The sequence below is a fragment of the Neoarius graeffei genome, chromosome 9, assembly GCF_027579695.1.
Source record: "Neoarius graeffei isolate fNeoGra1 chromosome 9, fNeoGra1.pri, whole genome shotgun sequence".
Classification (NCBI taxonomy): domain Eukaryota; kingdom Metazoa; phylum Chordata; class Actinopteri; order Siluriformes; family Ariidae; genus Neoarius; species Neoarius graeffei.
In genome coordinates, this window is record NC_083577.1 from 89987519 (window position 1) to 90009901 (window position 22383).

Here is a 22383-nt window from a genome sequence, read left to right on the forward strand (position 1 = left end):
TACGCGTGGGTTTCCGCCGGATGCTCCGGTTTCCCCCAAAGACATGCAGGTTAGGTTAACTGGTGACTCTAAATTGACCGTAGGTGTGAATGGTTGTCTGTGTGTCAGCCCTGTGATGACCTGGCGACTTGTCCAGGGTGTACCCCGCCTTTTGCCCGTAGTCAGCTGGGATAGGCTCCTGCGACCCTGTAGAACAGGATAAAGCAGCTAGGGATAATGAGATGAGATGAGACAACAGGTACAAGACAAATTTATAAGTTGTGGTGTGAAAATGGAAATATTGTAGTGTGTTGGGGTGAATGGATGGAGGAAGAAGCACATCATAAACAGACATTCAAGTACAATTAAAAATAGTAAGAGAATAGAAAATAATCTAAAATGGAATAAGACAGATAAAATACAAGAATAAAAGTTACAGTGCAGAGTGAGGAATTAATCAAAAGCGTCAAATTTGATTTAATAAAAGCAGCAGCAAAGAAGAAAGAAAGTATTCAGCCTTGATTTAAAAGAACTGAAAGACACAGCAGACACAAAGTACTTTGTATTTATTAATGTGGGAAATACGCTCAGTATAATATGGATTTATCACAAAAATACCTGCATGTATTTATTATTTTGAAAACCCACCAGCCAACTGACCTGGCACATTTTAATTGTGGGACAGTAATGACGTAAATAACAGCGCGGCGGAGTAGTGTCCAAAAGTGTTTTTCTCATTTTACCAATGAGCTCACTATAGTCCTCTATATAGAATTCCCTAGACAGTGAGTAGGGAGTAGTAAATGAGTGAGTGATTTTAGATACAGCTCGGGTCTCGGTCAGTGCAAGGATGTGGAGGAGCAGGAGGGAGGTGTGGGCAGAGATAAAATCAACCGTCCATGCGGCAGACTAGCAGTTCCATCGTAGTTCCAGGCACAGAATCTCCAGCCTCACTTTGAGCAGGCAGAGCAGACTCAGATGGCATTAGCCATCTGTTACACCCCCCCCGGCGACTACAGCAGCCACACTGCTGCCCCCCTCCCCGCCATCCATCCCACCACTATCCGCTTCCTCGCTGTCAGTTTCGGCAGCCACAGCAGGCCCTGCTACATGTTGTCTTGTGACCCACATCTCCACACTCAAAGCACTTCATGTTCCCCGTGCTAGAATACACCATGTAACAGCGAGAGAGAGCAGAACAAAAGGAACAGGTCAGATGGAGGTGAAAGTCAGTAAATATCAGGTTTCTAGATCTCAGTTGACTTTTTTGTCACTTAATGAATATTTTATGAAAAGTTTGAAGGCTCTTGCAGATTAATGCTGTTACCTTGAAAATGTCAGTTTTGCTCCACATTATAAGTTCTGCTTTTTTTGATCGAACAAGTCTGAACTGTGTAAATAAATAACATTCTTCAGAGCAGTAACCTGTTTAATAAAGGAGATCTTCTCAGTTATAAAGCCTTCGCTCTGTGACTGACTGCTGTAAGCTGATGGATGTTGTTTATCAGAGTTCAGTAGAAATTACAATAAGGTCTACAGAAGGGCTTCATGCTCTTTACTCTCAAAGTAATGACAGACATTATGAGATTAATTTTTATTCATAAGGAGGAAACATGTCTTTAGCCCTACCCTTAACCCCACCCACCCACTCAGAGGTAGGGTCATAAAATCCAATCATAAGTGTGTAATAACATCCCTGATTCAGATGCCGTGTTTTTCTACTTTCTTCATATTGCATGAATTAACTGGATTAATTTTCTAATTACAACCCCGATTCCAAAAAAGTTGGGACAAAGTACAAATTGTAAATAAAAACGGAATGCAATGATGTAGAAGTTTCAAAATTCCATATTTTATTCAGAATAGAACATAGATGACATATCAAATGTTTAAACTGAGAAAATGTATCATTTAAAGAGAAAAATTAGGTAATTTTAAATTTCATGACAACAACACATCTCAAAAAAGTTGGGACAAGGCCATGTTTCCCACTGTGAGACATCCCCTTTTCTCTTTACAACAGTCTGTAAACGTCTGGGGACTGAGGAGACAAGTTGCTCAAGTTTAGGGATAGGAATGTTAACCCATTCTTGTCTAATGGAGGATTCTAGTTGCTCAACTGTCTTAGGTCTTTTTTGTCGTATCTTCTGTTTTATGATGCACCAAATGTTTTCTATGGGTGAAAGATCTGGACTGCAGGCTGGCCAGTTCAGTACCCGGACCCTTCTTCTACGCAGCCATGATGCTGTAATTGATGCAGTATGTGGTTTGGCATTGTCATGTTGGAAAATGTAAGGTCTTCCCTGAAAGAGATGTCGTCTGGATGGGAGCATATGTTGCTCTAGAACCTGGATATACCTTTCAGCATTGATGGTGTCTTTCCAGATGTGTAAGCTGCCCATGCCACATGCACTAATGCAACCCCATACCATCAGAGATGCAGGCTTCTGAACTGAGCGCTGATAACAACTCGGGTCGTCCTTCTCCTCTTTAGTCCAAATGACATGGCGTCCCTGATTTCCATAAAGAACTTCAAATTTTGATTCGTCTGACCACAGAACAGTTTTCCACTTTGCCACAGTCCATTTTAAATGAGCCTTGGCCCAGAGAAGACGTCTGCGCTTCTGGATCATGTTTAGATACGGCTTCTTCTTTGAACTATAGAGTTTTAGCTGGCAACGGCGGATGGCACGGTGAATTGTGTTCACAGATAATGTTCTCTGGAAATATTCCTGAGCCCATTTTGTGATTTCCAATACAGAAGCATGCCTGTATGTGATGCAGTGCCGTCTAAGGGCCCGAAGATCACGGGCACCCAGTATGGTTTTCCGGCCTTGACCCTTACGCACAGAGATTCTTCCAGATTCTCTGAATCTTTTGATGATATTATGCACTGTAGATGATGATATGTTCAAACTCTGCAATTTTACACTGTTGAACTCCTTTCTGATATTGCTCCACTATTTGTCGGCGCAGAATTAGGCGGATTGGTGATCCTCTTCCCATCTTTATTTCTGAGAGCCGCTGCCACTCCAAGATGCTCTTTTTATACCCAGTCATGTTAATGACCTATTGCCAATTGACCTAATGAGTTGCAATTTGGTCCTCCAGCTGTTCCTTTTTTGTACCTTTAACTTTTCCAGCCTCTTATTGCCCCTGTCCCAACTTTTTTGAGATGTGTTGCTGTCATGAAATTTCAAATGAGCCAATATTTGGCATGAAATTTCAAAATGTCTCACGTTCGACATTTGATATGTTGTCTATGTTCTATTGTGAATACAATATCAGTTTTTGAGATTTGTAAATTATTGCATTCCGTTTTTATTTACAATTTGTACTTTGTCCCAACTTTTTTGGAATCGGGGTTGTAGATGAAGTTGAATATTATTGATATGATATAAAAATGAATGTCATGTTTATTAACACATTAGTGAGTCACAGGCTGCTGTGAATCTGACACTCGTTAAAATGAAACATAATTCAGCTGAATCTCATCATGTTTTTTTTTTCTTTCAGCGTTTTAATCCATGTTTTGTCTCAGTCACTTTATTTCCCGCAGCTTGTGGGAAAGAATGTTCAGTGCTAAAGTGGAGTAAAGCATTTTTCTCTGAGCATCTCCACTGAAGTGATGTGACGTTTCTTTTTATCAGAAAATAAAAATTCTCTACATGTGTATCAAACTGATGAACTTTAATTCGTGTTGGTGTAAATGCAAAATGTACAAAAATCAAACATCATTAACGTAGAATTCAGTGATCTGCAGCAGTGCACCAGCTTTACATCTTCATTTATTATTAATTTACGATTCATTTGTTCCAGATTCAATCTTAATTCCACAGGACTAGCATGCGAATATCAGTGCAGCATTCTCCAAAAAGCCTGGAAGTGCTTCCTATAGCAACATCTTTATTTATGCTGCCAGACTACGTTCATTAGCATGCAATGGTCTCAAAATGCTCAGCAATAAAAGTTGCAAACAAAGACACTTTTTTTTCAGAATATTTTCTGGTTCATATTGTTCACACAAATGTGCATGAGGCTTTTATAATTACATTTCTAGCCGAGCTAGCCAGCACTTGTTTTGTTGCTTACGTTGTTTAGTTTGCTAGCTTCTTGCTATGTCCAAGATGACATAACTGCCTACTACGCTACGACACATCCTGCAAATGATTTACATTTTAATACTAATTATTCTGTTAAATATTGATCCTGCAACTTATAACTGCTAATTGTTCACGAAACCTGGGACGCTGCAGTTGGATTTGCAGTTAGCCGACATTCAGAGTTGATTCTAACTCTGTTTTGTTTATACAGGTTAAAAAAAATCAATTAGCACAGCAGTAGTGCAAGTCAACATGAGTGGATTTGTTTTTGTAATCAGTGAGACGAGATCAGAGATGTTGAGAAACTTCTGAATGTTTTTAAGATTAGCTACAAATCCAGTCACCTTGACCAGCCTTTTCTAGAAAATTCCCACACCAGGTGACTCTGCCCCCTCAGTTATAGTGATTGTTGAGGTGGTTGATGTTGTTCACGCAGCTGATATGTGCTGTGCTGAAATGCGCAGGCGGCTGCAGGGTGTGACTCGGATACAGCGCCGCTCCAGATCCAGTCCAGTACGGAAAGCCGTGAGGACCGACACCGGGAGCCACCAGGTTCAGCTTGGAGATTCCTGAGAATGGAATGGAGGTGAAGTTGGTGTGGAGCGTGTACAGAGCCTCAGAGGAAGATGAGGAGGAAGTGGAAGAGGAAGAGGGCTGGCAGGCCTGTGCCAGGCCCCGGAAGTCGAATCTGTAGGCGTAGCGTTTGCCATGAACTTTGCTCATGATGTTTTTGTCATAGTAGTAGCGCAGGGCCCGGCTCAGCTTGTCGTAGTTCATGTTGGGTTTGCTCTTACGTGCCCCCCAGCGGCGAGCCACCTCATCCGGGTCGGTCAGCTTAAACTCACCGCTCGCCCCCTCCCACGCGATACATGACATGTTAGAGCTGTCTGACAGGAGCTCCAGGAGAAACTGCCACAGCTGGATCTGCCCACTTCCTGCAAAAAAATAAAAAAATATTTTAAAAAAATGCAGTTCAGTACAGAATCACTGAAAAGAACCTCTTTAATATTTATTCTACTCATAATCTAATGTGTGTGTGTGTGTGTGTGTGTGTGTGTGTGTGTGTGTGTGTGTGTTTATCTTGAAAGCTCAGACTGTAATAATGCTACATTGGAAGCCCTTATGATTAACAACTTAATAATAAATTATGAACAGTTTATAAACATTTATCAGTGTGAATTATCTAGAGCAGGGGTTCTCAAACATTTGCAATCTGCCCCCCCACCCCACGGTGGTGTAGTGGTTAGCGCTGTCGCCTCACAGCAAGAAGGTCCGGGTTCGAGCCCCATGGCCGGCGAGGGCCTTTCTGTGCGGAGTTTGCATGTTCTCCCCGTGTCCGCGTGGGTTTCCTCCGGGTGCTCCGGTTTCCCCCACAGTCCAAAGACATGCAGGTTAGGTTAACTGGTGACTCTAAATTGAGCGTAGGTGTGAATGTGAGTGTGAATGGTTGTCTGTGTCTATGTGTCAGCCCTGTGATGACCTGGCGACTTGTCCAGGGTGTACCCCGCCTTTCGCCCGTAGTCAGCTGGGATAGGCTCCAGCTTGCCTGCGACCCTGTAGAACAGGATAAAGCGGCTAGAGATAATAAGATGAGATGAGATTATTATTGGGCTGTTTTTTTTATTATTGTATTATTACAATGTCAGACAACACAGTCTGAGACTGAAAATGTTAAATTTTGCCCTATACCCTTTTAAAAATTTCTGGATCCAGACGTGGTTCCGGATCACCTCCAAAATGTAAGTTCTTCCTTGGGCCAAGACACGTACAGTATCTAGTAAAATTTTCATGAAAATCCGTCTGTACATTTGTTCCTGAAAAGTTGCTAACAAACACATGAACAAACAAACAAACAAACAAACTCTCCCGGAGGTCGTGTTAATGAATGTCTGTGTGACACATTAGCCTGCTTTGTTTGGCAGAGTTCTCCAATTCTCGGCTCAGTTTGAGTTAAACAGTCTCAGGTCATCTTCAATCTGTGCACGATTGCGGTACTTAGTTTTGAGCGCAGTCAGTTTTGAAAAGCCTGCATCACACAAGCATGTAGACGCGAAGGCAGGAGAATTGTTAAGGCAGCATCACAGAGCTGTGTGTGTGGGGGGGGGGGGGGGGAGGAGTCTCCTGCATCAGTGATACCCAGAAGGATGGAAGCGAGCAGGTGCTAAAAAGGTGCTTCAGCCTGCTGTCACTCTTCAGCTCAGTAAACTGCTCTTGCATTTGCGGTGACAACAAATGGGTCCCGAACCCATGAAAATGACCGGCAGTCCTCCCTGAAATAAGAAACTAACTGCTGCTTAAACCCAGACAGGTGTTTCATGCTGTCATTGGCGAGCACCTTCACACAAACGGCACACTGCGGACGTGGTTCCAGTGTAACAGAAAAACCGTATTGTAAATAACTGTTATCATATTTGCGGAGTTTTTTTTTGGGGGGGGGGGGGGGGGGACTGGTGCATCAGTGGGACCAGCTCTTTTTTCACGAATTAGAAATGTGTCCAAACTGTTTATTAACCCAGTAAAAGACTGTTCTGCTGTAAGTGTGAACGTAGCAAAGGGACTTGCTCAGCTCAGAATGCTCGCACCTTCCCACCACGCACCAGACTTAGTGCTGCTAAAATGAGCAATCTGCAAACCGTGCTGAATGTAATTAAGTTAAAATATAATTAACTGTGATACGGTGTTGGACCTTACAATTTTAAATCGAAGAAAAAAGTAGGAGAAAGATTAAAGAAAGGAGAAAGTAAGGTGACAAGGAAAGAGAGATGGTAAGATCGGGTTTAAATGGAGTTTTAAAGTGAGAAAAGAGGGCTGAAAGAGTCTTTAAAAAGACAGTTTAAATGATTACTGCAGTAGCAGTGCTGGAAGGCGAGATATGAAGGATACAGCCTTTAAAAGGTCATTGAAAAGCTAACAGTAGGCGAGATGAAAGCTGCAATGGTACGAACTCGACTCGACTCGATTGCACCGTGGTGTGTTTCCGATGTCTGTGAATTTCTAGCATTCTATAAGTGTGTGTGTGAGAGAGAGAGAAAGAGAGAGATTATCTCTGATCTAACCCTGTGTTTTATTTATCTAATGACTTACACACGGGGCGGTACGGTGGTGGTGGTCACAGCAAGAAGGTCCGGGTTCGAGCCCCGTGGCCGGCGAGGGCCTTTCTGTGTGGAGTTTGCATGTTCTCCCCGTGTCCGCGTGGGTTTCCTCCGGGTGCTCCGGTTTCCCCCACAGTCCAAAGACATGCAGGTTAGGTTAACTGGTGACTCTAAATTGACCGTAGGTGTGAATGTGAGTGTGAATGGTTGTCTGTGTCTATGTGTCAGCCCTGTGATGACCTGGCGACTTGTCCAGGGTGAACCCCGCCTTTCACCCGTAGTCAGCTGGGATAGGATCCAGCTTGCCTGCGACCCTGTAGAACAGGATAAAGCGGCTACAGATGATGAGATGAGATGAGAGACTTACACACGCAGTGTAGTGCATACATTATGACGTCACAGGCATAGGCCACTCCCTGATCGTGCCTATTGATTTATATATTCATTTATTATATCTTACTGAACGCGATGTTCTACAGTGACTGTAATCCGGCAGGTGTCTGACTGATGACAGGGAGAGAGTTATGAGAGTGTTTTAGTTCTCTGACGGTGAACCCCACCGTTTGGAAGCGGTATCTTCATAATAATAATAATAATAATAATAATAATAATAATAATAATAATAATAATAATGTCCCATATTATTTTAAATCTCTCAGTGGTGGATTTGGGTTCGTGTGCGATTCACAGACCGGATTATTGTTTTAAATAAAACGGAATTATTATTATTTTTTAAAGGATGATCAGAGTGAAATTTTTATTAGAGGATTCTCTCACAATATAAATGTAATCTGCTGTAAATAAATTAAAAAATGAATGAATGAAATAAACCATTTCATGTTAAAAAAATTTACCGCGTGTTTTACTGAATAATGAGGAATGGTTGTTTGTTTGTATCCGAATATTAAAACTGTAAATCTGTTCAGCGAATGAAACAAACAGTGAACAGACAAACTCATTAATATTAATTCATTAAAATCTCTTTCAGAGACGCGACAGGAAACCCTTCTGGATCAGGATACATTTACTAACAAACAGAATAAAATGTTTTCACTAAATAAACATTAAGCGAGTTTTTACCAAAGAAATTAAGAAACTATCTTTTATTTTCTGATTTACAGATTTATTACTGTCAGACTTTTTTTCTCTGTTCGGGTGGAAAGCTGATTTTTGGGAAACGCGCGCGCGCCATTCATGACTGAATCAATAAAGGCTATTAAAATTATTATTTATCTGTGAAAAACTGATCAGACATTTATTATTATTATTATTATTATTATTATTATTATTATTATTATTATTATTATACTAAAACTGATATTTAAATGAAATAAAGGAAATAAGGAGTGGTCTGAAAATGAAACGTTTCTCTTCCACAACAGCAGTGACATATTTTCCTAAAATGTTTTTATGTAATATATAGAATTGGAGATTAAGGTTAAGCTCCAGAGAAATAAACACCTCTGAAACGCGTTTCTTAAATCGGACGGCTGCAGAAATCTGATGTTTTTGGACCCGAAGCTCCATTTACCGCCTTTTAATTCATTTACTTCATAAACCTGGAAAATATTTTATAATCAATTTATCAAGATAAAAAAAAGTAAAAAAAAAAAAAAACCTCCGACTTTCCAGTGTTTATAAAATACCTGAATATAGAAATGAAACATTTACTGTAAGATTAAGATGGAGAAATGATTTTGTTTTAAATTAATGAATGAATATATTTTAAAAAAATAAATTTTGAAACCATGATTTGGTTTGTGAAGTACAGAAATAAAAGTATTACACAGACACAGAGAGAGAGAGAGAGAGAGAGAGAGAGAGAGAGAGAGAGAGAGAGATTTGTAATGGTCCTGTACAGAAATGTAAAGTTTTAGAAATGATGCTCGAGCTGTGTTCAATTTTTAATTTGCTAGAGATTAATTTTTATGGATTAGTGGGGGGGGGCACGAAAATAAATAAATAAATTTGATTTGTTCACTGGATAGAAATGTCCATATAGAGCAATAAATAAAAAGGTTTCTATAATAGAGTAATAATAATAATAATAATAATAATAATAATAATCATCATCATCATCATCATCATCATATTGAGTCTTACCTTTCTGTACTCCTGCATTAATGGGACTCCAGGACGAGCTTTTATTTTCCTTCAATAAATTTTCTGTCGGATCTAAAAAGAAAGAAAGAAATATTAAATAAAATATAAGTAAAAACTTGCGATGTAGTAAATCTGCTTTACTGTAGATTGTTAGTAAAATAGGAAATAACAAAAATGTTGGTAAAGCAAGAAGAGGTGGATATTAAAGAGGAACAAAAACGAGAAACACAATCTCTTAAAAAAATAAATAAAATGAAATCAGACTTTTTTTTAATCTGTCGAGAATTTTTTAAAACTGAAATGATGCTTTAAAAATCCTGCACTGGGATTCGAAACGAGGCTTTAGGAAGCTCGCCCTTCTGATGGGAATCTTCCGCGCGCTGGACTTTTCTCCTGCAGTCAGGAAGCGCGTTCAGGAAAAAGGATTTCCGACATCCGACAAAAGAGGAGCTGGAGCTCCACCACGCAGCATCACCATCATCATCCCCACCATCCCCACACCACCATGTCCAGCTCCTCACTGACCCTCACATCCCTTTAACACTGTAATACAGCAGTGTGAAGTGGCACAGAGAGACTCGGTACCTGAGAGATACATGTTAAAGCCCAGCTCGGGTCCTGCAGCTGTGTGTGCTGAGGGAGAGCAGCTTTCATCCACACCAACACAAGAGTGTGTGTGTGTGTGTGTGTGTGTGTAGGAGGGGAGGGGAGAGTGTGTGGGGGGGAGAGAAGAAAATCTTTTATTAAACTTTATCTCCACTCTGTGATCTGGAATAAACGCGAGGCAGATTGAAGTTTCCAGGCAACTGTCTGGAGCGCCATCTCTGCGCACCAATATTCACGGAGGACAATTTCCTCTGCAGCATTGCTTTAATTAAAAGAGCAATTTGCCTCTGTCATCCTTTCCACCAGCAATCAGCATCATAAAACAGAGAGAAAGGAGGAAAAGGGAGAGCGGGGAGGGAGCGCTGCCTCTTATCAGCCCGCTATCTGCCTTTAATAAAGTTCCTGCGCGCGCGCGCGGGGTTTCTATGGAGAGGTGGAGTGTTTGACATGTGGGCTTTGATCGCTCTCTCTCTCTCTCTCTCTCTCTCTCTGTGTGTGTGTGTGTGTGTATATGGTGTGTGTGTGTGTGTAAGTAAACAGCAGGAAAAAGCCTTGTGCTGTATTTTCTGTATTTTTTAGCTCTTATGCTTCACTGCCTCTCTGCAAACAGGAACATTTTAACCCAGACATCTGGCACGTGCACACGACATGGGGTCATAAATTTAAAAGCTGGACCATTTTATGACCACAGAGAGAGAGACAGACTCTCCTACATCACACACAACCTTATGCCTATAATATAATATAATATAATATAATATAATATAATATAATATAATATAATATAATATAATATAATATAATATAATATAATATCTCATTATCTCTAGCCGCTTTATCCTGTTCTACAGGGTCGCAGGCGAGCTGGAGCCTATCCCAGCTGACTACGGGTGAAAGGCGGGGTACACCCTGGACAAGTCGCCAGGTCATCACAGGGCTGACACATAGACACAGACAACCATTCACACTCACATTCACACCTACGCTCAATTTAGAGTCACCAGTTAACCTAACCTGCATGTCTTTGGACTGTGGGGGAAACCGGAGCACCCGGAGGAAACCCACGGGGAGAACATGCAAACTCCGCACAGAAAGGCCCTCGCCGGCCACGGGGCTCGAACCCGGACCTTCTTGCTGTGAGGCGACAGCGCTAACCACTACACCACCATGCTGCCCCAGGCCTAATCAGTGAATAAAATATGATGAGAGGTAAATGATTATGAGGCTGTGTGCTGCTGGGGGGGGGGGGGGGGGGGGGTCAGTGGGTACCTCTGTTCATTTGTAGGACATTAAGAAGTTTTTGCTGGTGTCTGGGGGATGATGGGGGTTTGCTACCCTTTTGCATTATACGATCATTGTATAAGTGTCGCAGGGGGTTTTCTTTTTCTTGTCTTTTTTGTCATTGCTTTTTTATTTCTATTATCTCTGTTGTTCGGATTTTTGTATCCGTTTTTCTTGTCCTGTCTTTCATCCCTGTAGCCTCTATCCTCCTGGGAACCAAGAAAAAAAGGTCTCTCAATTTCTCTTTTGTTGTGATTTCCTTACTAGGAATTTCCCAGCAACCCTCCTAGTCACATGATATATCATTGGAAAGCCCAGGATGTACTCTTTACAACACACCAGGATTCACGTGAATAGCTTGAAAGAGTAAGAGGGTGTGCATGTAAAACAAATGTCAACTACAGAGGACACAAGTCTATGGGTTGGTTCTCAGGAGGCTATAAGCAACAAATAAATAGGAACGGAAAGGGGTAAAAGAGAGTAAACAGTGGCTACTTTGAAGAATCTAAAACATGAAACATTTTGCTTTTTTTCAACACTTTTTTTTTGTTTCCTGCATTGTTCCAGATGTTTATTTCATAGTTTTGATATCTTCACTTTTATAGAGAACGGTTAGAAACACCTGTGAATGAGTAGAGTAGGGGTGTACAAACGTTCGACTGGAATGTATACACTACAAATCACCTATGGTGTATAAATCACTGAAGGATTTATTATTCATTGCCTAAAGAAAGTTTGCACCTTAAAAATCTCCCTCTTCCCTTTGTTCATTACACATAGCTTGTATTCACTGTCTGTGCATAACTGTCTTTCCATTGTCCTTTTTTGTTATACTGTACAGTCCTTGTGTTTGTATAATTACATTAAGGCATACAAAAGGTTTTAAATAAATATGTAAAGTCTATCCATCTCTATGTACAACATCTATACAATTATATAGACATCGTCCCTACATTATCTGTGCATCATCTATATATTTATATCATATGCATTTATATAGTACTTTACCTGTACACTCCACTGTCACAAACAGGGGTACAGTACGAGTCCAGTTCTGTTCCCCAAGGTAAAACTTACACTAATTTACCCCCTGGGGCTCATTATTGGACCTTAGGGTAACTGTGTGTAACTTCTTAGGGCCAAAATGGTACATTATATATTCCCAAACAGTGCATCTGCCCCAGTGATGAATCGTCCCCCCAATCGGACTCACTTGCTGGAAACAAAGGCTGAAATACTTGGCGCACATCTGCTGCATGGAGAACAACAGTATTCAGAAGCAACTGTTGTTCGAGAATCGATCAGGGAAATGGACAAGGATTGAGAATCTGCTGGGCATGGATGCTCAGCAGATATGATGGGCAATGATGTCTCAACCCAATTTTCAGCAACTGTTGGACCAAGTCCTAACAGAAGCACCTAGGGGTATTACATCCTCCAAAGGGAAAATGATGATGATGATGATGATGATGATGATGATGATGATGATGTATCCCTAATGGTACATTAATGTTAAAGTATAGTAATTTATTTTCCAATTGTACCTGTACATAATCAATATACAGTGGTGGTTGAAAGTTTGTGAACCCTTTAGAATTTTCTATATTTCTGCATAAATATGACCTAAAACATCATCAGATTTTCACACAAGTCCTAAAAGTAGATAAAGAGAACCCAGTTAAACAAATGAGACAAAAATATTATACTTGGTCATTTATTTATTGAGGAAAATGATCCAATATTACATATTTGTGAGTGGCAAAAGTATGTGAACCTTTGCTTTCAGTATCTGGTGTGACCCCCTTGTGCAGCAATAACTGCAACTAAACATTTCCAGTAACTGTTGATCAGTCCTGCACACCGGCTTGGAGGAATTTTAGCCCATTCCCCTGTACAGAACAGCTTCATGTTGGTGGGTTTCCTCACATGAACTGCTCGCTTCAGGTCCTTCCACGACATTTCCATTGGATTAAGGTCAGGACTTTGACTTGGCCATTCCAAAACATTAACTTTATTTTTCTTTAACCATTCTTTGGTAGAATGACTTTTGTGCTTAGGGTCGTTGTCTTGCTGCATGACCCACCTTCTCTTGAGATTCAGTTCATGGACAGATGTCCTGACATTTTCCTTTAGAATTTGCTGGTATAATTCAGAATTCATTGTTCCATCAATGATGGCAAGCCGTCCTGGCCCAGATGCAGCAAAACAGGCCCAAACCATGATACTACCACCACCATGTTTCACAGATGGGATAAAGTTCTTATGCTGGAATGCAGTGTTTTCCTTTCTCCAAACATAATGCTTTTAATTTAAACCAAGAAGTTCTATTTTGGTCTCATCTGTCCAGAAAACATTTTTCCAATAGCCTTCTGGCTTGTCCATGTGATCTTTAGTGAACTGCAGGGAAGCAGAATTGTTCTTTTTGGAGAGCAGTGGCTTTCTCCTTGCGAACCTGCCATGCACACCATTGGTGTTCAGTGTTCTCCTGATGGTGGACTCATGAACATTAACATTAGCCAATGCGAGAGAGGCCTTCAGTTGCTTAGAAGTTACCCTGGGGTCCTTTGTGACCTCGCCAACTATTACACGCCTTGCTCTTGGAGTGATCTTTGTTGGTCGACCACTCCTGGGGAGGGTAACAATGGTCTTGAATTTCCTCCATTTGTACACAATCTGTCTGACTGTGGATTGGTGTAGTCCAAACTCTTTAGAGATGGTTTTGTCGCCTTTTCCAGTCTGATGAGCATCAACAACGCTTTTTCTGGGGTCCTCAGAAATCTCCTTTGTTCGTGCCATGATACACTTCCACAAACATGTTGTGAAGATCAGACTTTGATACAGTGCCTTGAAAAAGTATTCATACCCCTTGAACTTTTTCACATTTTTCCGCCTTACAACCACAAACTTAAAAGTTTTTTATTGAGATTTTATGTGATAGACCAACACAGAGTAGCACATAATTGTGAAGTGAAACGAAAATGATAAATGGTCTTCAAAATTTTAAACAAATAAAAATCTGAAAAATGTGATGTGCATTAGTATTCAGACCCCCTGCGTCAATACTTTGTAGAGCCACCTTTTGCTGCAATTACAGCTGCAAGTCTTTTGTGGTATGTCTCTACCAGCTTTGCACATCTAGACACTGAAATTGTTGCCCATTCTTCTTTGCAAAATAGCTCAAGCTCAGCCAGATTGGATGGAGAGCATCTGTGAACAGCAATTTTCAAGTCTTGCCACAGATGCTCAATGGGATTTAGGTCTGGACTTTGACTGGGCCATTCTAACACATGAATATTCTTTGATCTAAACCATTCCATTGTAGCTCTGGCTGTATGTTTAGGGTCATTGTCTTGCTGGAAGGTGAATCTCCTTCCCAGTCTCAAGTCTTTTGCAGCCTCCAACAGGTTTTCTTCCAGGGTTGCCCTGTATTTAGCTCCATCCATCTTCCCATCAACTCTGACCAGCTTCCCTGTCCCTGCTGAAGAAAAGCATCCCCATAGCATGATGCTGCCACCACCATGTTTCACAGTGGGGATGGTGTGTGCAGGGTGATGAGCAGTGTTAGTTTTCTGCCACACATAGCGCTTTGCATTTAGGCCAAAAAGTTCAACTTTGGTCTCATCTGACCAAAGCACCTTCATACCCCTTGAACTTTTTCACATTTTTCCGCCTTACAACCACAAACTTATGTGATAAGTGTTTGCTGTGTTTGCTGTGTCCCCTACATGGCTTCTGGCAAACTGCAAACAGGACTTCTTATGCCTGTCTTACAACAACGGCTTTCTTCTTGCCACTCTTCCAAAAAGGCCAGATTTGTGGAGTGTACGACTTATAGTTGTCCTGTGCACAGATTCTCCCACCTGAGCTGTGGTTTTCTGCAGCTCCTCCAGAGTGATCATGGGCCTCTTGGCTGCTTCTCTGACCAGTGCTCTCCTTGCTCGCTCTGTCAGTTTAGGTGGACGGCCATGTCTTGGTAGGTTTGCAGTTGTGCCATACTTTTTCCATTTTTGAATGATGGATTGAACAGTGCTTCTTGAGATGTTCAGAGCTTGGGATATTTTTTTATAACCTAACCCTGCTTTAAACTTCTCCAGAACTTTATCCCTGACCTGTCTGGTGAGTTCTTTGGTCTTCATGATGCTGTTTGTTCTTCAGTGTTCTCTAACAAACCACTGAGGCCTTCACAGAACAAGTGCATTTATGCTGAGAGTAAATTACACACAGTAGGACTCTATTAACTAATTAGATGACTTCTGAAGGCAATTGATTGCACTGGATTGTATTTAGAGGTATCAGAGTACAGGGGGCTGAATACTAATGCACACCACATTTTTCAGATTTTTATTTGTTTAAAATTTTGAAGACCATTTATCATTTTCGTTTCACTTCACAATTATGTGCTACTCTGTGTTGGTCTATCACATAAAATCTCAATAAAAAGCTTTTAAGTTTGTGGTTGTAAGGTGGAAAAATGTGAAAAAGTTCAAGGGGTATGAATACTTTTTCAAGGCACTGTAGATCCCTGTTCTTTAAATAAAACAGGGTGCCCACTCACACCTGATTGTCATCCCAATGATTGAAAACACCTGACTCTAATTTCACCTTCAAATTAACTGCTAATCCTAGAGGTTCACATACTTTTGCCACTCACAGATATGTAATATTGGATCATTTTCCTCAATAAATAAATGACCAAGTATAATATTTCTGTCTCATTTGTTTAACTGGGTTCTCTTTATCTACTTTTAGGACTTGTGTGAAAATCTGATGATGTTTTAGGTCATATTTATGCAGAAATATAGAAAATTCTAAAGGATTCACAAACTTTCAAGCACCACTGTATTTATATCATCTAAAGCATTATATCATACACCATATACATCATTTATACATCTATATAATATCTGTGCGTTTATATTGATTTATTATTCACACATAAATAAATAAATACTTGAATAATGAAATGCATTTAATTCATTCTTGATGTTTTTCTTCAGTAAAATGGTTGTCAGTTTGATCATTTTGTCAGTGTTTGAATATTAAAGTGCTAATAGCGCCCCCTTTTGGAGAATCTTCAGCCTGTTGCTGTGAGAAAGTTCCCAACTAGTCCCATGGACTGCTTCTCATCTCATCTCATTATCTGTAGCCGCTTTATCCTGTTCTACAGGGTCGCAGGCAAGCTGGATCCTATCCCAGCTGACTACGGGCGAAAGGCGGGGTACACCCTGGACAAGTCGCCAGGTCATCACAGGGCTGACACATAGACACAGACAACCATTCACACTCACATTCACACCTACGCTCAATTTAGAGTCACCAGTTAACCTAACCTGTATGTCTTTGGACTGTGGGGGAAACCGGAGCACCTGGAGGAAACCCACGCGGACACGGGGAGAACATGCAAACTCCACACAGAAAGGCCCTCGCCGGCCACGGGGCTCGAACCCGGACCTTCTTGCTGTGAGGCGACAGCGCTAACCACTACACCACCGTGCCGCCCGGACTGCTTCTCATCTTTATAAATAAACAAATAAATAAATAAATTTAGTTTGTACAGTAGGTCTGCACTTTGTCTGTCTGTGTTTGTAGTCTGCATCTGTCTGCTTGTTGAATGTCAGATGTTGAACATTACAATTAGAAACGTTGTAATGAAGACTTCAGCATAAACCTTGATTATCATAATTATATTTTAATAACAGTAATGAAGGTACATATCACACACTAATGACCTCCTCACGAGGATCCGAGATTTACACTTTTCACTCAGTTCTCTTTATTTTAGTGAGCAATATGGTTTAATGTCTCTTTCATTTAAATAAAAGATGCCCAAGTTTAACTCTGAGATGTGAAAAACGGGGGAGAGAAAAACAAAACTCCTCACATGAAACTTCATACAACCAGAATGAAGGCATGAAGACTTTTAAGCAGAAAACCACAGTGTTAGATACATGACGATTCATCACAACACTCCTGAACATAAAGAAATAAAGAGATTGATATTCTTCATTTCATGTTGAAAAACAAGTGTGCTAATATTCATCATTTACAATGACACCGAAGTTAAGTTGTTTTTTTTTTTTTTCTTTTTAAGGATAAATGTAAATTCAGATCATCAGGTCTCCTTCCTGGACTGGAAATAGTGGTAGGAATTTAAATTCTTTTCAGTGAATCGACTCATTTGTCTGTTTTTCTCCAAATGCTCAGTCTGATCAAACACAGGGGTTTCAGCATACCAAAAAAAATCCACCTGCTTCATAAAAAGATGCACATGAAGCTGATTCACTTCCTTTAGCTGTTAATTTCTCTGATTTTGCTTCATGTTAAAGTTTATCATCTGGATTAACTTTAACTCTGTGAATCTTTGAAGTGTGAGCCAACAGGACATGAGCCTGAGGCCGAGGTCATGTCTCTCTGTTTCTGATTCCTGATGGAGGAGCTGGTGAACATTACTGTTTCACTGCCAAATATTCTGCATTTTAAAGCAGACGAGATGGAGGCGTGCACAATGACGTCGCTGCTCAGATTCAGGGTTAATATTTATCATTTATATCAGAGGTTTGTTAAATCAAAGTGTACAAGGACTTTGTGTTGGTGATGAAATGAACCACAGAGAACACAAACCCAACATTCCTGCAAGTGCTGAAGATCAGTTCAGATAAATGTTCATCCACATCCTTGTTCAGGATCATTATGGCTCCTCACTTACACACACACACTTTTCTGATCCACTGAAACACTGCAGATCTCCACCTGAAACTGGAACCAGTACACTCACTCACTGATTCACTGAGCCGAACTCTGACATGGCTCAAATGATTCACTGACTCACAGATCATGAATCAGGTTTAATAAGCAACTGTAGATAATAAATGAACTGGATTTAATTAACACACATGGGAAAAGATTAGTGGATCTTAAGTCAAAACTTAAGGCAGAATAAATGAGTCATGTAAAAACATGAGATGTGTTTAAACAGAAAAGAACCGTGTTCAAACATGTTTGAAAATAAATCATGAGTCCAAAAAAAATTATTCATGGGTTAAAAGTGAAAATAAGAGTTGTTAAGTAAATAAATAAGTAAATTACATAAAGTAACCTAAATGAATCCTGTGTAAAAATTTAAATAAATAAATATTTTTCTGATGCCAGAGTCAAATCTGTGTCCAGTGAGTGAAGAAGTGGGAGAAATGTACAGCAATGACATGGATTCATTCACCTTAATGAGTCATTTAAAAAAAACCTTACGAATCATTTGAGAATGATTCATGATTCTCTAACTCCTGTTCATTCTGTATACAGAGAAGTTCAGTATGAGTAATGAACATATTTAAAACACAGCCAACAACATTATAATTACTTCCTGTTTATGACCCGCCCTCTCTTTTTTATGGACTACATAAATCAGTTTTCTAATGTTTCTCTCTCTCCCTCTCTCTCTCTCTCTCTCTCATTCCTGCTTTATCAGTGGATTGTAAAAACGTTAAACATTAATTATACATTTGTCTTTCTCTCTAAATAAATAGTGTGTGTGTGCTTTGAGAGAACCAGGTTCCTAACATGTTACTTAGAATCCTTCCTGATAGACAAATCCTCTGTTTCATCCTGTCGTGTTCTACACAGAACCTTACAGCAGAACAAACGTGAGCTCCTTTAAGGGTTTTACATTGAACTCATGATTTCAGAAGAAGTTTGTTGTTTTAAAGCCACATCTCCAAAATACATTCCTGAACCCTTCTGTGAGGAGGCGGAGCATTCTGAACTGATTGACAGGAGATGAAAGACGCTTGCTCGTCCTGATTGGGTAGATGTTTAGATGTCACATCCAGAAATTTTTCTTCACGACCCTGTTGAGTTCTGGAGTGTGATTGGTCAGAAGAGAGGGTGTTGATTAATTCTCTAGAACAGCAGCTCTGACAGTAGTGCAGGTTTACTTTAATGTGCTCGTTCCACTCATTCACAGAGAAGTGTACAGCGGACGCTCCAGATAAACGTACCATTTTACTGATATAACATTTCTGGAAGGAGTCTCCAGTGTCAGCGCTGTGTAACAGTCAGAGGCGAAGCTGTAACGTTACATTTTCAGAGGTCTTCATGACAGAGGAGTTTACGCTTCTTTAAGGTTTCTCGGTAACATGATAGAACAAGCTGCGTGTTTTTGTCTGGTGAGGGAAGTGATGTTTATAGCTGCTATAACGTAAGCAAGAACAGGAACTAACTTGCTTCACAGATATTAAATGTGACTATAAATGGATAAAAAGCATGTTGTGACGTAATGATGTTGTTAAATTGCTGTAGTGTAAGAGGAATAAAACCTGGAGTGTTTCATTACTTACTGAACACAATGATGAGATGTTAATGCTGATCCCGCCCACTGAGCTTGATTGGCAGATGACTCTGCTATTCAATAAATCTTTAATTGGTAATCAAAAGTGCAAGGAAATAAAAGAGAACATAATTAAATCAGACCTGAGGTCTACCTCACCTTTATACATAACACCTCAGCTTTTATTATGTATATTGAAGAGTTGAGGCCATATATGGACTTCCTGTTTCCTGTCGATCTTTCAGTCTCGGTCGTGGTGTCTATGGCGTCCCAGACTTGCTTTAGCTGCCTGAGTCTTTTACATCGATCGCAGGCAACTTAAAACAAGCCTCGAATGCAAGACAAGGACTCGGTGTGTATGACATTAGAGTGGTTCTTTAGCACATTCTCAGCTGTAATTTGCAAGACAAACAACTCATCATATATTTCTGGCAACATTCCTCACGTCTTTGTAGCCTGGATCCTAAATCACCATTGTCCAGTGGATTAACCCCAGAAATCTGATAATCTGTCATTCGTTTTCCTGTACAGAAGGATGAAAGAGACTCACCATGTCCTCTGAGGAGCCCCCACACACTCTCACTCACACGTTTCTGTCAACCAACCTGTCATCTCCGTCCACACACTCTCTCGCACTCACTGATTCTGGAGCACAGCCGGAGTCTTCACACACTTTTAATACTCCACACCTGAAATGTGTGTTTGTGAAAGGTGTGTACTGTTGAACATTTATGAGGAAATCCTGGTCTGGGTGTGGAGTTTGAGCTTTCAGCCAGCTACCAGTGTGTAAACGTGTTTGTACGTGTGTGTAAGTGTGCGTTTGGTTTGTTTGTCAAGGAACCTGCAACAGACGGACTCGGAACAGGATGCTGATGAGTTTGAAGTCAGGTACAGTGTGATATAGTGATGAAATAAAATGAACACACACACGTGAGCATGTAACTGTAATAATGTGTGTAATAATTGTGTCCTGTTAGTTTTTGGTGTCTGTAAGCATCTGCTACCCTGACAATTTCTATCTATCTATCTATCTATCTATCTATCTATCTATCTATCTATCTCAAAAATGTGATGCTCTGAAACGTGAACTTTTATGACATCCTGTGAATAATGTGTGATAAAACTACACATGAAAATAAACTGTGAGGGAAAAGGACACAAATGAAAATGAGTCATGTACAAAAATCACATTATTAAATTGCATATTAAAAAGTATTAATTTAAAATAAAAGATGTGGAAAATAATGTAATGTGGAAATAAGCAATAAATCATGTATTAAAAGTGAAATTTTTCATTATATATTAAAAAAAATGGGGCGGCACGGTGGTGTAGTGGTTAGCGCTGTCGCCTCACAGCAAGAAGGTCCGGGTTCGAGCCCCGTGGCCGGCGAGGGCCTTTCTGTGCGGAGTTTGCATGTTCTCCGCGTGGGTTTCCTCCGGGTGCTCCGGTTTCCCCCACAGTCCAAAGACATGCAGGTTAGGTTAACTGGTGACTCTAAATTGAGCGTAGGTGTGAATGTGAATGGTTGTCTGTGTCTATGTGTCAGCCCTGTGATGACCTGGCGACTTGTCCAGGGTGAACCCTGCCTTTCACCCGTAGTCAGCTGGGATAGGATCCAGCTTGCCTGCGACCCTGTAGAACAGGATAAAGTGGCTAGAGATAATGAGATGAGATGTTAAAAAATAAACAAATTTTGTGAAAAATATATTAATTGTAAAAAGGAAATTAATTTCATCATGCCTAAATGAATGAATTGTGAAAATTAATTAAATAAATGCGTTTTTTGTTTGTTTGGCTGTTGTTGTTGTTGTCCTCAGTTCACACATACTCACATTCCCAACAGGGACCGGGTGCAGTTCTGGTTCTTGCCCCAAATTTTGAACTATTCAGAGCATTTTGACCAAAAATAACTCTGTTCAGAACCTGAAAACTTGGTTCCCAGCTGGAGCCAAAATATAGATGGTTTTTCCAGTGCCAACCATGATGGCATCAGTGGGCGTGTCATTAGTTTGGAGAGGAAGCAGAGCGCAGTAATGGAAAAGGAATCATCTGCAGAAAAAATGGACCGAAAACAAATATATGTAACAGCAGAGCAAAAGCTGGCAGGTAATCAATGCACACTGCCACCTTGCTCTGACTGTTTACTCCTGTTGTGAATTGTGCCATGCCCTCCATTCATGATGCATTCTGGATTACACTGGTCCTGATCAAAACTGGTGAAAATGTGGGCCGGTACACTAGCACCAAGATTCAAAGAATCCTGAACAGAACTGATTCAAGAACCCGTTCCCTGTTGGTTAAAAAGGGGCATCAGTGGATATTACTCTCCTCCTTTCAGGTTGTAAATTAACCCTTAAAAGCTGGATACAGACCTTTACAGAGTGTTTCCTTATCAGAAGGCAGTGTCGTAGTCAAGTCACTAAACCTCGAGTCCATGTCCAGTCTCAAGTCCCCAGTGTTCAAGTCTAAGACATTAAAAAACTTTGAGTCGAGTCCACAAATGGTGGACTCGACTCAGTTTTTTTGAGTCAAGTCTTGTTCTCAGACTTGATCCGAGTCGAGTCCGAGAACAAGACTCCAACTGCACCATTTGACGGTGTCTGTTGCTGCCTTTCTGTGAAAGCGTCTCTGCTACTGTGTTGGACTAACGTTACTGCTTGACTGCCCCATTTTAGTTAATAGGTTACAGATAAAAAGCTTGTTCATCGCTCAGCAAGCCCCGCCCACTATCAACAGGGCAAATAACATGAGAGAGGGTTAACACTAGCTAGTTCATCACTCAGCAAGCCCCGCCCACTATCAACAGAGCAATGAACATAGCATGCCACTTCCTTCTCTGGGTGGAGTCTTACCAAATGACGATTGAAGTTCGAGGTCGTCCCCGTCGTCTCCTCG

At 40.5% G+C, this 22383-nt stretch overlaps 1 protein-coding gene across 5 annotated transcripts; it reads right to left on the reverse strand.

Moving 5' to 3' along the window:
- Positions 1-3755: 3755 nt before the first annotated feature.
- Positions 3756-20124, reverse strand: fev (FEV transcription factor, ETS family member). Of its 5 annotated transcripts, XM_060930441.1 has the most exons (4): positions 20038-20124; positions 19498-19574; positions 9278-9349; positions 3756-5017 (listed from the first exon to the last, which is right to left on the reverse strand). In XM_060930441.1, the coding sequence occupies exon 4, from the start codon at positions 4956-4958 to the stop codon at positions 4476-4478; it is 483 nt and encodes a 160-aa protein (XP_060786424.1). In that variant the 5' UTR covers positions 4959-5017; positions 9278-9349; positions 19498-19574; positions 20038-20124; the 3' UTR covers positions 3756-4475. The 5 variants fall into 5 exon arrangements, 2 of the variants coding, with proteins under 2 accessions (XP_060786424.1, XP_060786423.1); XM_060930440.1 differs by lacking the exon at positions 20038-20124 and having other exon boundaries at positions 19498-20020; XR_009655401.1 differs by lacking the exons at positions 3756-5017; positions 9278-9349; positions 20038-20124 and adding an exon at positions 16838-19018 and having other exon boundaries at positions 19498-20020.
- Between the last annotated feature and the right edge of the window lie 2259 nt (positions 20125-22383).

Bases quoted from the DNA above. Each gene is read 5' to 3' on its own strand.
- fev (XM_060930441.1), bottom strand. From the start codon at position 4,958: ATGTCATGTATCGCGTGGGAGGGGGCGAGCGGTGAGTTTAAGCTGACC.